This window comes from Mchenga conophoros, linkage group LG6 (assembly GCF_057382185.1).
Source record: "Mchenga conophoros isolate Kocher_MC1m ecotype Shallow Benthic linkage group LG6, M_conophoros_male_GT1.1, whole genome shotgun sequence".
In the NCBI taxonomy this organism is placed as follows: Eukaryota; Metazoa; Chordata; class Actinopteri; order Cichliformes; family Cichlidae; genus Mchenga; species Mchenga conophoros.
Genome location: NC_140531.1, coordinates 25,030,276 through 25,045,392, shown reverse-complemented (window position 1 = coordinate 25,045,392; position 15,117 = coordinate 25,030,276). Strand labels below are relative to the sequence as shown.

Below are 15,117 nucleotides of genomic sequence, written 5' to 3'. Positions count from 1 at the left end.
AGTATTCAATGCCTGCAGGACAAGGGACTTCTTCCTAGAGAATAACATCATTTGGACCATCCTGCTTGTTCCCCTGATCTAAATTGAATTGAGAACCTTTGGGGATGGATGGCAAGAGAAGTTTACAAAAATGGACAACAGTTCCAGAAAGTAGATGCCCTTCGTGCGGCCGTCTTTACCACTTGGAGAAATGTTCCCACTCACCTCATGGAAATGCTTGCATCAAGCGTGCCACAATGAACTTTTGAAGTGATCAGCAATAACGGTGGAGCTACTCATTACCGAGTTCATGTTTGGAACTTTGAATTCTGTTTTGGGGGAGTTTATGGTTTTTTTTTGGAGGTGTAGCCCATAGAATCCTAGCTTGAACCAATCTGGCCATTCTCCTTTGACCTCCAGCAGTAAGGTTTTTTTTTTTGTTCTGTCTGCCTCCAGAAACTATATGCAGCATGGATTTTGATAAATACCACTCTACTGCTTATTGCTTGCTTAATTACACTTTATTTATTACAATACTAAACAAAGAAACAAAAGAAAACAAACAGTTAAACATTTTACACAGGAAGAAGCAGATATGTAATTTATAAGGCAGTAGAAATAGACCTGTGTAAGTGTAAAGAGCATTACAGCTGGGTTTTATATCAGAAGGCACCATCAGAGGACGTGAACAGCCAACGATTCATCACTAAGGTATTTGTGATGTAATTGACACTGATGTTATTGGTATTTACTCAGTTTTACTTTGTATAATATCAGTATAGATTTATGTATCAAATGGAAAGATATTTAATCATGCCATGAGACATACATTAGTACTTAGTACTGAAGACGTAAACCATAGAGATGGGAAAATCCTAATGAAATAAGTGAGTGTCTACTTCCATTGTGTTATATGCAGTTATAGGGGCTGCATAGTGAATTGGTTTAAACAGTCATGTAACAACCAAGATCCCTGGTTTGAGACCTAAACGAGAAAGCAGGCAACTTCAGTATCACTGGTGCCAGTGTTTACTTTCTCTTTATCCCAGTGTTGGTCATGTTGTCTCTTTTCTTTGTGTATTTGCTTCTTTGATGAATGGGACCCCTACTCAAATGAAAAAACACAGACATGATGAAACAAGCCGAAATTGAAATTTGTCTCCACACAAATGCCTGTGAGGTGTCCTGTCTTCTGTTTTTGGCATACAGGATATGAGACCAGTCTCTAGCCACATACATAAAATGTGATTAGGCAGAAAGGTGATTTTCATCACAGGCACTATTCATGATGGCAGGGCAACATGGGAGCTTTCACAAGCACTCATGTATTTTCATATGTATTTTTAATGGATTAATGATGATACATCAGTCTGTCGGAAATTACAAGAACAATATTTTTTGCATAAAATAATAAAAAAAATGTCTGACTATATACCTTTAAATATCATCTAAACCAAGCAGCTCACTGAAGAAGAAATAGACGATTATAATTATTACTAAGCTTGATAGGTAGAGGAAAAATGGCAAAAGCAAAAAACTTAATGACTTCTGATTAATTCATAATGCACTTTTGAATGTAAAATCTAGACCCCAGAGGTCTTGACAGTAGAATAGGTGCATAAGTCAGAACTATAGGTTATCTTCTTCTTGGATCGCTCTGTTGCTTGACGTGTTTCCACTGTAGCATAAAGCACATCTTCATCCTGTGAATGAATTTGTTTGTAATTATGAATATGATTGGTTTTCTATAAATAATTCATTTTGTTAGAATTATTAATTATGACAAGCGCTGAAAAAATACGGATTGAATATTAATGTAATTTACCTGAGTTCTTCTTGTTTTCCCACTGGTTTCTGGTCTTTGTTGATCAACTTCTGGCCACAGAAATGAATACATCATTAAAAAATAAAATCCACCATTATACTGACTTAGATGTAGTAACCTCATTGCCTGGAATTTTCTTATGTTAGCAAAATGCTTTTAAATTTTGCACAAATTGTTAAGTTTACAAATTGAGCTGATGAAAAAACTAAGTAATATACTAATTTGATGATAAGAGGATTGATTGAAAAAAGTACCATATTTAGCAATTACCTGTTTTCTGGCAGAGGTAATGAACAAGAAGAGAGACAAGAAGAGAGGAGAGAGCTGCAAAAGTTGCACACAGGATGAAGAGCAGTTTCCAACACATGCCGCAGTCTTGTGGAGATGTTTGACCAGTTAAAATTGAAGAATGTGGATCACTGAAATCTAAATTGTTCACAAACATGTTTCAGTTAGGTCTCTGTGTATATTTTTTTTATCATTCTAATGTTTGAGATGTTGAATCTCAGTCATCAGAAAACTAGAAAAACTCATTTGAAAAGAAAACATGCATGGCAATCAAAATATTTGTTTCGTTTAAAAATAGTTAATCTTGCTTTTCATTATTAATGGCCTGACACTTCATATTAAATATGTCAGCAATGCACAATGTTACTGATAGAATATTTAAACTGCAATTCATATAAAATGCATTTTGACAATTTTAACCTAAAAAGTTTCAAATAATTGTGTAATCATGTAATGGTTTCAGAATATGTCATTTTTAAAATTGTTTTTGACAATTAACCTGAGTCTAAGTTACAGTTACATTTTTTAAATATTGATACTAATGTTTAATGTTAAAAAAAAAATCACATGAGCACTTACTGATTTTAATCCTTGTCACCACACTGCCATAACTCTGAACAAATTCAAGGTTAATATCCTTTTTATCCTGTAGCTGTTTCTGCTCAGTTCCACAGTAATAGAGGCCCTCATCAGAATCAGAAATATTCACAATCAGCAGGTCATACGATCCAGAGGACTGGTTGTTTACAAAGTGGAAGCGAGGTAGAGAATTCACTAAAGTTGCTCGGTTACAGATGGGTTTCCACGAATCCTTTGTTAGTTTTAGGACAAGAGGAGGCTGATTTTCATGGGTACAATTTCTGTACCACACAATATATTCCTCAGGTGGTTTTGTAGAGTCACAATACAGAGTTATGTTTTCACCCAATCTCACTGTCAGATCCACCACTGATCCAGAAATCCAATCACCTCCTGAAATACAAAACACAATAACACATTTTGCCAGTGTTTCACATTGTACAACATAGTTGTAAGTGTTGACTAAAGAAGTAGATTTAGATGATGTCAAATATAATCAGTAGAACAGGTAAATGTTAAATAAAATGAATGTTTCATAAAAGCTCCTTCCAAAATATTACCTAAAAAAAGGACAAAAATGATGTGAAGTCTGTCCATGTTTGACGACGACTTGCAGTTAAAAGATATCAAAAATGGTCTCACTCTTGAGTGTCCCCTTCACAGACGTTTCCTTTTAAGGAAATTCAAGTTCTGATTGGCTTGTTGAATGGAACCTTTTATTCTGTGGCTGTTTTCTGTTCGTTTGATTTTATGTGAATGAAAATAACACATGGACACAATTGCACTGCATGCATAGATCCATAATAAAATCAGGAAGCATGAATGAAATTATGTATTAGACTTGAAGTGTGCAAAATATGTTTTAGTTTGTGCTTGGTAGGGCTGCCACAAACGATTATTTTGATAGTCGACTAGTCACCGATTATTTATGCGATTAGTCGACTAATCAGATCATCATCCACTGGACGTAAAATGCACAGCTTATTGCACCAGCAGCATCTGCTCTTATATAACTATCATTAGCTTACAGCTTTAAGCTTTTAAGGTGCTAACTAAAAATAAAGCTAAGATGATAGTTTATTAAATTTTAATGAAATTTGGAGATTGTTTCGGTAAAGTTTAATAAACTCCTTGCTATCTAAAATATAACAGGACACCGGAGTATATTCTCCAGCATCTCACACTTCTGATAATCAGCTGTCTGCTTGACGTTTATTCAGCTGTGTAAAAACTATAACTTTAATCTCAGCCAAACCGATTTACTCAGGAACAAATAAAATACTAAAAAAAAGCCAAACAATAACATTTTTAATTTATCTAAGTGACTCATATATATTTAACCTGAGTCGCGAAAGACGGCGGTGGGTTTGAAAACAATTTGCCGGGAGTCCGGTGTTCTCACGGCGCTAGTGACCTAGCCCCCGGCTAGCTATCGAGCTAGTGGGTAACAGACGTCTCCGAAAACGTCGGAGCGCTTTTGAAAATATGTGGTGTCCTGATAAACTGAGCAGATATTTGAGGTTTACACAGCTACATTCTCGCCTGAAAATATGTTAAACGTTTATTTTTTGACCCAGAAAGAATAATAAGAGTAATATTAAAACTAACTAGCTACCGCCATTGTTGGAAACTAAGCTGGGCCGCGCTATGAATTCTGGGACACAGCTGCTTCTTCTTCTTCGGGGTTTAACGGCAGCTGGCATCCTTGTACATGCTGTGCTGCCATCTTCTCTTTCAGTCCGTTATTACACTCTTAAATCCTGCTATTATTCCTGCGTCTTTTGCGATCTTACAAAGCTTCAAACGACACGTCGACTATTAAATCAGTCGTCGACGATTTTGATAGTCGACGTAATCGTGACTAGTCGACAAATTGTGGCAGCCCTAGTGCTTGGAACATATTAAAAACTAGATTTGGATTTAGAAAACATGTAATGCTAATGTCACATTTTCACAAGCAGTCAGGACAGTTTAACCCAGTTCCATCCCTCCATTTTTACCTCCAAAGAGATCACTTAAGCAGCAGTTCAGTAGCCCATGTCCATATAAGTGAGGTGAGGAATGTTTATTCACCAGCACTGAATCAAGAAAAAAAGCAAGTAAAACTTGTGACACTTTTCACTGATGCCAGTCACAATGATCTTTATAAAGGTCATGCATAACACAAAATTGGAAATTAAACCAACACAACTCTAAAGAAGAAAAATCAGGACAAAAGTTGAAGAATTTAAACAATTAATTAAGTCTCTGCATTAAAACAGACCTATTCAGCTTGTATATCGTTGCAGATGGTTCATTGATCAGCATGTCAGTATCTTGCTCATTTCTTCCTACACTTGTGACCAAGACTCTAAACTGTGCGTAAAATGGACTGAACCGAACAGGCTATAGCTGGAAGACATAAAAAATGCGAATTCTTGTATTGTGTAACATAGACAAAGAGAGACAGGGTTAAATAGAGACTTGATTTCATCATAACCCGTTTAGTTTGGAGAGGGATTTTTCTTAGATTCAAACTGTAAAGGGAGATTTTTAGTGGATAACCAGAACTGACTTGGAAGGTAGCTCAGTGAAGGTTTTTGGTGGAAGTCAGCCAGATACTTGTTCTTCCGCTTGATTCTAAGAAAGAGGGGACAGATTTTCTCAATTTCTCACCACACCAGGGAAAAGCAGAGGTTAGTAGCCCGTTGAAGACTTGAATGGGAGGAAGTCATTAGTAGTGGTATTCACCTGATCCAGGACAACGGAGCGCTCCAGGTTGACGGGTAGACTCATCGAGAACCTGGTTAGTTCTCTCCACTTGCCTGTTGATCTGGAGATGGAAGCCAGAAGAGAGACTAGCCCAGGGGTGGGCAACTCCAGGCCTCGAGGGCCGGTGTCCCTGCAGGTTTTAGATGTGTCCTTGATCCAACACAGCTGATTTAAATGGCTAAATTACCTCCTCAACATGTCCTGAAGTTCTCCAGAGGCTGGTAATGAAGTAATCATTTGATTCAGGTGTGTTGACCCAAGGTGAGATTTAAAACCTGCAGGACACCGGCCCTCGAGGCCTGGAATTGCCCACCCCTGGACTAGTCTGAGCTCCCAGTGCTGGACACAGCTCCTTCCAAAGAAATGAGGTTAACTGAGGTTCATGGGAAGAAACAATGTCCCGTGGGCAATCACATAGTCAGAAGAAAGGTGAGAAACTGGGCTGTTTTTACAACCAAGGAGAGTTTGAGAGGAGCAACAAAATGGACAGACTTAGAAAACTCTTCAATGATTTTCAAGATGACTGTGTTACCTGAGGAACATCAAAGACCAGTGACAAAATCTGGAGGATCAGCGTGTTTCTTGAGAGAGAAAGGCTTCCTGAGTAGTGGAGTTCTGGGAGATGTCAGTTTAGTAGCGGCTAAGCAAGCTTGCTGAAATTCCAGATGAAACAGCAATAAAACTTTTTAAAACCAAGGAAGTGTTGATGCTGACCATACACACAAATCAGACCACACAATTTTCTTGTTATGGGTTTCTTTTTCTTTTATTCGGTTTGTGCACCGTTTTCTGTTTGGCACCAATGTCGTGTTGGACTCCCCTAACCCATCACAGCTCCCAGTGTCACTAAAAAGGGAGAAACCTAATTACTGCAAATGAGCTGGTGCTGGTCCATCAGCCTCCCTGGCATTGCCCCTTGAGCCTGTTGCACCACGCCTCCCCCTCCTAAAGACCTCACACCACCACAGACACCAATCAATACTGGGGTTAAAAGTACTGAGCCAGGGATGACCAAAGGCCAAGGTAGTGCGAGATGCTTCAAAAACAACTCACCTGATCTGCTTGATATGATTGCCAGATAGTGAGAGTGATAAAGGTTGTGTTTTCTCTAGCGCTCAGAGAGAATTTGTGAAGTTCTTGAGAGAGAACTTAGCTGAAATCATAAGTCTGGGTAGGGATAGAAAAGTTATAGAAAAGTTCATATTTCCAGAGCTGAGTGTAAAAGAAAAGCTCTCAATTTACAGGTCGATCTACGCCCCTACCCTCACCTATGGTCACAAGCGTTGGGTAGTGACCGAAAGAATGAGATTGTGAATACAAGCGGCAGAAATGGGCTTCTGGCTGGCCTCTCCCTTAGAGATAGGGTGAGAAGTTCGGCCATTCGGGAGGGGCTCAGAGTAGAGCCGCTGCTTCTCCACATTGAAAGAAGCCAGTTGAGGTGGTTCAGGCATCTGACAAGGATGCCCCCTGGGCGAGGTTTTCCTGGCATGTCCCACCGGGAGGAGGCCCCGGGGCAGACCCAGGACACGCCGGAGAGATTATATCTTTCGGCTGGCCTGGGAACGCCGTGGTGTTCCCCGGATAAGCTGGAGGAGGTGGCTGGGGAGAGGGAGGTCTGGGCTTCTCTGCTTGGGCTGCTGCCCATGCGACCCGGCCCTGGATAAGCGGAAGAAGATGGATGGATAGATGGAAGTTGTAGAAAATTCTCCAAATGAAAACTGACTTTGATGAGAACAATACCACTGAAGGGCTAAGTCTCACGTCTGTTGTTCATAATAAATTCGTTAAAGTTAGAAGTCTCAGAATTTACACCTCCTGTCACTAGATGTTCTATCAGTGCTTCCAGTATCCTAACCAGAAACACCTTTTGATGTTCACTTTTTTATAGGGTCTTCGCTATGGGGAGTAGATTTCATCACAGTGGATGACTTTCTGAAAGTGCTGTAACTAAGTTTAAGAACATAATTCACCCACTGTTAACATCTTCAATGCGTTGCACCAACACAGAGCAGAGCAGCTACCTGAATGCTACTCCAACAGAGATCGATTATCTTGTTAATAATTTTAGCTCCTCACTACACATAACTCTGGATACTGTAGCTCCTGTAAAAAGAGAGCCTCAGATGAGAAGTACTTTATTCAGTATAACTCTCAAAAACGTAGCTTAAAGCAGATAACTCATAAGCTGGAGAGGAAATGACAAAACAAATTTAGAAGATCATCATTTAGCCTGGAGAAATAGTTTGCTGCTTTATAAGAAAGTCCTCCGGAAAGCTAGAATATCTTACTATTGATCACTGATTGAAGAAAACAACCAACTTTCCTCCAAACCATTGACGTGCCTTTTAGACTCCATTCCTACAAGACTGCTCAAGGATGTCCTACCATTGATTTATGCTTCTTAAATATGATCAGCCTATCTTCTATGTACCACAGGCCTTCAAGCTGGTAATAGTTAACCCTTTACTTAAAAAGCCATCTCTTGATCCAGCTATCTTAGCTAATCAGGCCAATCTCCAACCTTCCTTTCATATTAAAAAATCTTGAAAGAGTAATTGTCAAACAGCTAACAGGTCATCTGCAGAGGAATAGCTTATTTGAAGTGCCCCTGACAGTGGACACATCTCTGTGATTGTCATGTTAGACCTCAGTCCAGCATTCGATACTGTCGACCATAATATCCTATTAGCGCAATTAGAGCACACTGTAGGTATTACAGGTACTGCGCTGCAGTGGTTTGTATCATATCTAACAGACTTCAATTTGTTCATGTAAATGGAGAGTTTTCTTCATACACTTCATACAAGGTTAATTATGGAGTTCCATAGGGTTCAGTACTAGGACCAATTCTGTTGACTTTATACATGCTTCCCTTAGGTAGTATCATCAGAAGGCAAAACATTTATTTTCATTGCTTTGCAGATGTTACCGGCACCAGACCTAGGGGAATCTGGACCGGCAGCAAGCGGCACACAGGCTAGAGAGCACTGCGTAGCCAAATATGAGCAAACTGTGGCTTAATAGAGAGGACACCGAAGTTAGCGTCTTGCTCAGGCCGGAGCTCATTTATTTCTCTACATATACACAATACAAATCACACTAGACCATGCATTCTTCCCATAAAATAACAGAGTTCATAAACAAAAATGAAGTTACAAAAAAGCATTCTCTCAAAAGCAAAATAAATACAAACTAATTCAAAATGACTTTACATACTCACAACTTAAACAAAACACTCACGGTTAAAGCATAACAACATACCAAAATAACCCATCTCACATTCACACAACCTTTCCCCACATTCGCGCCATATACGCTATTACTTTTGAACATGGCGTCCCTTGAACGCAACATAACATGGCGGCAGACGACTGCAACGTTGTTTCACCAACAAAAGGCTTTCCTCTTAATACATGTACTCAGTACTGCTTGGCTAACACTAAAACAAACACTACAACACATTTTCGGAAGTCGCAGGTTGCCACTGTCATAGCATATACTTATAGTGCTACGTAGCATTATAGCATTATGCCGATGATACACTAATACTCATTACAACAAAATACCACAAAACAACATCATCACTCTCATCTCAAAATATAGCCGAACAGTTGTTACTCAACTTACATGACATTTAGAACCAGTTCGGTAACATAAAAGTTTGTTTGTCAGTACCTGTGGATTAATAGAGAGGACACCGAAGTTAGCGTCTTGCTCAGGCCGGAGCTCATTTATTTCTGAGCTGCGCATGCGCAGAGCCTATAGCTAGAGTCTCTGGTAGTTCCACAGCAGTGCAAGAGCACCATCTACTGGCATAATGAAATATAACCAATATAACAACACATAACAATGTCAAAATAAGTCACAATAATAAACAAAAAATAAGGGGGTAATTGGTTTTCTTACAAAAATAAACATGTAGCTTTTTTCAACCTGCTACACAGATGATACCCAACTTTATCTTTCCTTGAAGTCAGATAACACACACCAATGAATGGGAGGCAGAGCCTTCAGTTTTCAGGCCCCTCTTCTATGGAACCAGCTTCCAGTTTGGATTCGGGAGGCAGACACTATCTCTACTTTTAAGATTAGGCTTAAAGCTTTCCGTTTTGCTAAAGCATATAGTTAGGGCTGGATCAGGTGACCCTGTATACTCACTTAGTTACACTTCAATAGGCGTAGGCTGCTGGGGGGATTCCAATGATGCATTGAGTATTTCTTCTTCAGTCACCTTTCTCACTTAATAGACCTCTCTGCATTGAATCATACTTGTTATTAATCTCTGGCTCTCTTCCACAGCATGTCTTTTATCCTGTCTTCCTTCTCTCACCCCAACCGGTCACGGCAGATGGCCGCCCCTCCCTGAGCCTGGTTCTGTCAGAGGTTTTTTCCTGTTAAAAGGGAGTTTTTAACTGTCGCCAAAGTGCTCTCTCATAGGGGGTCATATGATTGTTGGGTTTTTCTCTGTAATTATTATTGAAAGGTCTGCCTTAAAATATAAACTGCCTTGATGTAACTGATGTTGTGATTTGGCGCTGTATAAATAAAATTGAATTGAATTGAATTTGTAAATTGTTCCTTCTTGGTTTAAACCTGCGCAGAAGACCAATATTGAAAGAGACTGATACAAATAAAACAAGTCAGAAAAAAAATGGATAGACGAGGGGAATTTTATATATTTAAGTTTGGTATGTCCACATTTCAATTTTTTGATTCTGGCCTTTTTGCAGAGAAGGTGAACAAATATCTGTATCTGTGTTCCCGCTGCGTGAGTGTGAGTGGGGTAACTTTGCATTTGGTGCAAAGTTACCCCACCTTCATGTTTCCCAACATGAAGGTGAACTGCCTTGAAAAAGCACAAAGGGAGATTGAGACAGGAGGGTGATTAGGGTAAGTGGAGACACAAGGGGAAAACCACATAACTGAAGTGAATCAAAACTAAAGCAAAACTTAAGACAACAAATAAGGAACACAACCTCCCAAAATAAAACAGGAAGTGAGTGAGTTATATTTAACACACCCGTGACTTCCTGCCAAACAGCAGCTCAAAGGGAGAATATCCAATGCAGCCCTTGGGTACCTCCCATACAAACAACAGAAGGTCTAACAATCAGTCCCAATTAGATTCATTACAAATCAAGTACTTTAAAGTCTTGTTCCGTTTGGTCTACCAACCCGTCAGTCTGACGGTGATAGATGCTTGTTGGAACTGATTTAATGCACAATAGTTCTTTTAAAGTGTGAGACATGAACGAGTTCCCCGATCAGTCAGGATCTCTTTTGGGATGCTGACTCAGAAGATGACCTGAAACACTGCTTGCACCACAGTCTGCAGAAATGCTGCACAGGGGCAATACTTCAGGATATTGTGTTGCATAATCCCTAGAACTAATGTGAAATGGTGCACTCTGGTGAAATGGCCCAATGAGCTCAAATGGGACCTCACTTAAAGGTTACTGTATTAGATCCACAGAAGATCAGACCACATTTTCATGCTTTCCATCATATTTTATTCACAGTTTCTGTTTTCCAGACACGGCTGCAGCTGAACATACACACCAACAACAACCCCAATCACAGAACCCTACACAAATTTTAAGCTGGCGTGCTCAGCCTAAACTCTGGTTAATTTTTATTCCTATTTATTTCTGTTATGTGACGGCTGTGTGCAGGCAAGAAAAGGACCCAAGGTGCAGACTCCAGAGACAAACGTAAACTGAAACAGCTTTAATGCTGAACTCAAACAGAACAAAAGTAAGAATCCAAATAACTTACACAGGCAGCCAAAACACACAGCAAAATAAACGGTAGATCACGACAATGACAAACTGCAACAGAGGGCTTAAATACATAGAGGGAGCAATCAGGGAATGGACAACAGGAGGGAAACACAGCTGGGGCAATCAGAACTGACGAGAGAAGGAAGCGTAAACTGAAGACACTGAGATAAGACAGAGACCTTCAAAACAGGAAACACATAACACAGACTGAACAAAGACACAGACTCACATGCAGGCACTACAACAGAGGGAACAGAGACGTGGGACCAGGGCAGACACAGACACTAACTGGACACGGGGAATAGTGGACAGGGGAGACAGCAACTAAGGATTACACAGAGACAAACCATAAGACATGACTCTAACAAAAACCCAAAGACTAGAAATTATAAATAAGATAATAAACTCAAAAACCCTGGGTCAACGACCCAGGCATCCTAACAATTTCCACTGGCACCATGGGATATTTGTCAGTGTCACCATGAACGTACCACCGAAAACTAGCTTTACTAGTGGATGCTTGCAACATGGCGCCTGTGTTCGGCTTGGCCGCTGTTGCTGCTCCGTGTTTTTGTCGACTGCTTCAGGATATTGTTTTTTATCTTGTCATCTCATCTGTGATATATCATGAAGGTCTAATTGCTACTCGGATCTACAGTTCACATACATTGTTGAGTATCAAAATATGTATGGAAAAAACTTTTGACAGCTGGCAGAGCTACCACCAGGCTTTCCCTCCGCCATTTGTCTGCCCTCCTCCCTCTCCCGACTACCGGTACCTGTTCTTAGCTCCAAACAATAACCCAGGAGCAAAAACAAGGTTAAGGAGATCGTCTAGAAGGGGCTGTAGGTCTGGTGTCAAGACTAAAAGGAAACGTGCCCGACAGAGGGGATTTCTTCCGCTCCATGGTAGAGAACGTCTCCGGTATTTGGTACCGGTTCCCCTCTAGGACGCGGATAAGGCCGATCGGTTACCACCTACCCGGCTTTTCATCACGGGCGAACAGAACGATTACCTGGATCGGCGTCTTGTCTGGAGATGCGGGATGTTTTCACTTTGGCCTATCATTCTACAAGACCACAGTTCCACAGCTAGAAGTACCGGGAGACTACGTCCTCTTTCCAGGTGTCTGCTGTCAATTCCCCGTCAATCAGCTGTTGATGACGTCAGCCTGTCACCTCCGCTTCAGATCGCTCTCCTGAACGCTCGCTCCATAGCCAACAAATCATTTGTACTGAATGACTTTTTTAGCAGTAATAATCTGGACTTCATGTTTCTCTTGGCAGCGGGAGAATGAATTTATCCACCTTAATGAGCTCTGCTCGGTCGGCTGTCGCTTCATTGGGACTCCGCGTTTGGACCGTCGTGGTGGTGGTCTGGTCACTGTTCACCGAGACAATTTCGCTTGCAGGAGTATGGACTCTGAGTTTTTCCCTTCCTTTGAGTCACAACTTCTTAAGGTTGGTTCTTCAGATATATTTTATTGTGTTTTAATTTACCGCCCTCCCGGCCCCGCTGGTGTTTTTATTAAAGATTTTACGGACTTTTTATCTTCCATTATTAAACTGGAGAAAGTCTTAATGATTGGGGATTTCAACCTCCACGTGGATGATCTTAGCTGTAGCATGGCCTCTGACTTTTTATCTATTACAGACTCTTTTAGTTATATTCAGCATGTCTCTGGACCCACCCACATTAAAGGCCACACCTTGGACCTTGTGTTTTCTCTTGGCTTAGACATAACTAATGTCTGTGTTAAAGACGTACAAGTGAGTGACCATTCCTGTGTTACTTTTAGTCTTAGCTTCCCACTGTACGCACCACCTTCTAATCTCATGTTCCATAAGCGGTTCATAAATCAGGATGTTGCTTTGAAGTTTTCTAATATGTTGGACCCTCATGTGATCAGTGGCTGCACTGATGCTGATGTTGCTACACAGTATTTTAATAATCAGTGCTTGGAGATTTTAAATTCAGTGGCACCTATGAAATCTGTCATTGCTGCCCCAAAAAGAGCTCATCCGTGGATAAATGATGATGTAAGGAAGGTCAAAAGAATCTGTAGAAAAGTAGAACGCCTTTGGAAATCAACCAAACTCGAAGTTCACAGGCTCCACCTTAGGGTTTCCTTTCATGAAACCATAAAAACAGCCAGATCAGGATATTTTTCTCAGTTAATATCATCAAGCAAGAGAAATTCCAAGGTACTGTTTGACTCCATAAACTCTATTGTTTCCCCCGTGGTTCACCGAGTACCTGTGACATCTATATCTGAGAGTGATGAGTTTCTGAATTTCTTTGTGGATAAAGTTGATCATGTCCGTATGAGCATCGGTTCTTCAATACCATCTGTTTTTGTCTCTGGGCCACCTCCCCCTCATTTACTGTCAGTGTTTAACCCAATGACCATACATGACCTTTCACTCCTGCTGGATAAAATGAAAATTACCACTTGTGCAAATGACATTCTACCTGCTGGGCTGTTTAAAAATGCTCTCTCTGTCATTGGCCCCTCTATTGTAGAGATATGCAATGCCTCTCTTTTAACAGGTGTGGTCCCTACGTTCTGTAAGCATGCTGTTGTTGAGCCGATATTAAAAAAGAGCAGTTTGGATCCAACTCAGCTTAAGAATTATAGGCCTATCTCTAAGCTTCCATTATTATCGAAAATTCTGGAAAAAGTAGTTGCAGATCAACTTACCACAGTTTTAGAAAAACATGAAATTTATGACAAATTTCAGTCAGGTTTCCGTAAAAGTCACTCAACAGAAACCTGCATTACTTAAAGTCTCTAGTGACATTATGATGTCAGCTGACTCCGGAGCATCCTCAGTCATGGTTTTGTTGGACTTGACATCTGCCTTTGACACCATTGACCATACCATCCTGATTAACAGGAGTATCCGGGTTGTCTGTACTTCCAACATTTCCTCCCTGATATCTGGGTACCTCGATGTGAGTTGGAAGCAGTGCTTATAGCAAGTGGGACCTGAGAAGACCAAAGTAGAGAGAACAGGGTTGTTAGGATGTTCCCCCAGCAAACACTCAACAGTGGTTGGTAGCACTGGAGAGGATCCGATGAGCTTCCTCTTCTAAGCTGGAACTGGCTTGTCCTTCACAGCTAGGAGTGTGCAGGCAGGAGGTCCAGGGAGGTGGTCCTTTGAAAGCATAATTAAAAGCGCCTTCTGGCAACAGTTGTTGTGATTTGGCACTATATTAATAACATTTAATTGAATGGAATAACTGCTGCCTCCAGGCTTGCTGGCCAGTGGTAGCAGACCCATTCTTTCGTCTTCGCTCCCCACAAACTACTTAAAACCACAAACTACTCAAAGATGACCAGCTCCAGCAGCTGCAGTTCCCCCTTTCAATAGGCACCATGTCCCTGAACATTTGGGCATAGGCAAAGGTATGATCCTTCTTTGTTGATTTCAACAAGTGTAAAACAAAGCACTGACAAACACTAAGTAGGAAAAAAAACCTAAACTTCTAGGGAACACAGGAAATGCTGAGCAACAAGTATGAGCAAAGATGTGATAATGAGCAGTGAGAGTGAGCGGATCCAAATATCAACAATACCAGTACCAACACTGGCATTAGTAATGGATCGATATGAGTGTGATAGGATTGATACTTTAGTTTTTTCTCTCTTCTAAGTTCAGTAAGTTGCTCTCATTCATCAGAAAGTAGAAATATATGTACAAACATCACTCCCCTCATGCAGGCATACTTTGCTCCGCCCCCTCCTCAATGCTCTACTGTATTTAGTGGTCTTGCTGTCACCTGACTCAATAGCACTGAGCAGATTGACTCAGGCCATAGTGAGTAATAAAGCAGACAAATGAGTAGAGGTACACTGCGAAAAGCATCTTACAAAGAAATCATCTACTGTGAAACACCACCAACTCATATAC

General features: G+C 40.6%; 1 protein-coding gene and 1 long non-coding RNA gene across 4 annotated transcripts; both read right to left on the bottom strand.

Annotated features, from left to right (window-relative positions):
* Positions 1-484: 484 nt before the first annotated feature.
* Positions 485-3,311, bottom strand: LOC146572685 (uncharacterized). Of its 2 annotated transcripts, none has more exons than XM_085278665.1 (5): positions 3,232-3,311; positions 2,672-3,064; positions 2,075-2,230; positions 1,805-1,854; positions 485-1,682 (listed from the first exon to the last, which is right to left on the bottom strand). In XM_085278665.1, the coding sequence occupies exons 1-5, from the start codon at positions 3,266-3,268 to the stop codon at positions 1,563-1,565; spliced, it is 756 nt and encodes a 251-aa protein (XP_085134791.1). In that variant the 5' UTR covers positions 3,269-3,311; the 3' UTR covers positions 485-1,562. The 2 variants fall into 2 exon arrangements, with proteins under 2 accessions (XP_085134791.1, XP_085134792.1); XM_085278666.1 differs by having other exon boundaries at positions 1,805-1,851.
* Positions 3,312-4,669: 1,358 nt separating this feature from the next.
* Positions 4,670-5,512, bottom strand: LOC146572684 (uncharacterized). Of its 2 annotated transcripts, XR_014892927.1 has the most exons (4): positions 5,402-5,512; positions 5,226-5,290; positions 4,935-5,062; positions 4,670-4,749 (listed from the first exon to the last, which is right to left on the bottom strand). It is a non-coding gene; the product is annotated as an uncharacterized LOC146572684 (long non-coding RNA). The 2 variants fall into 2 exon arrangements; XR_014892926.1 differs by having other exon boundaries at positions 4,935-5,290.
* Between the last annotated feature and the right edge of the window lie 9,605 nt (positions 5,513-15,117).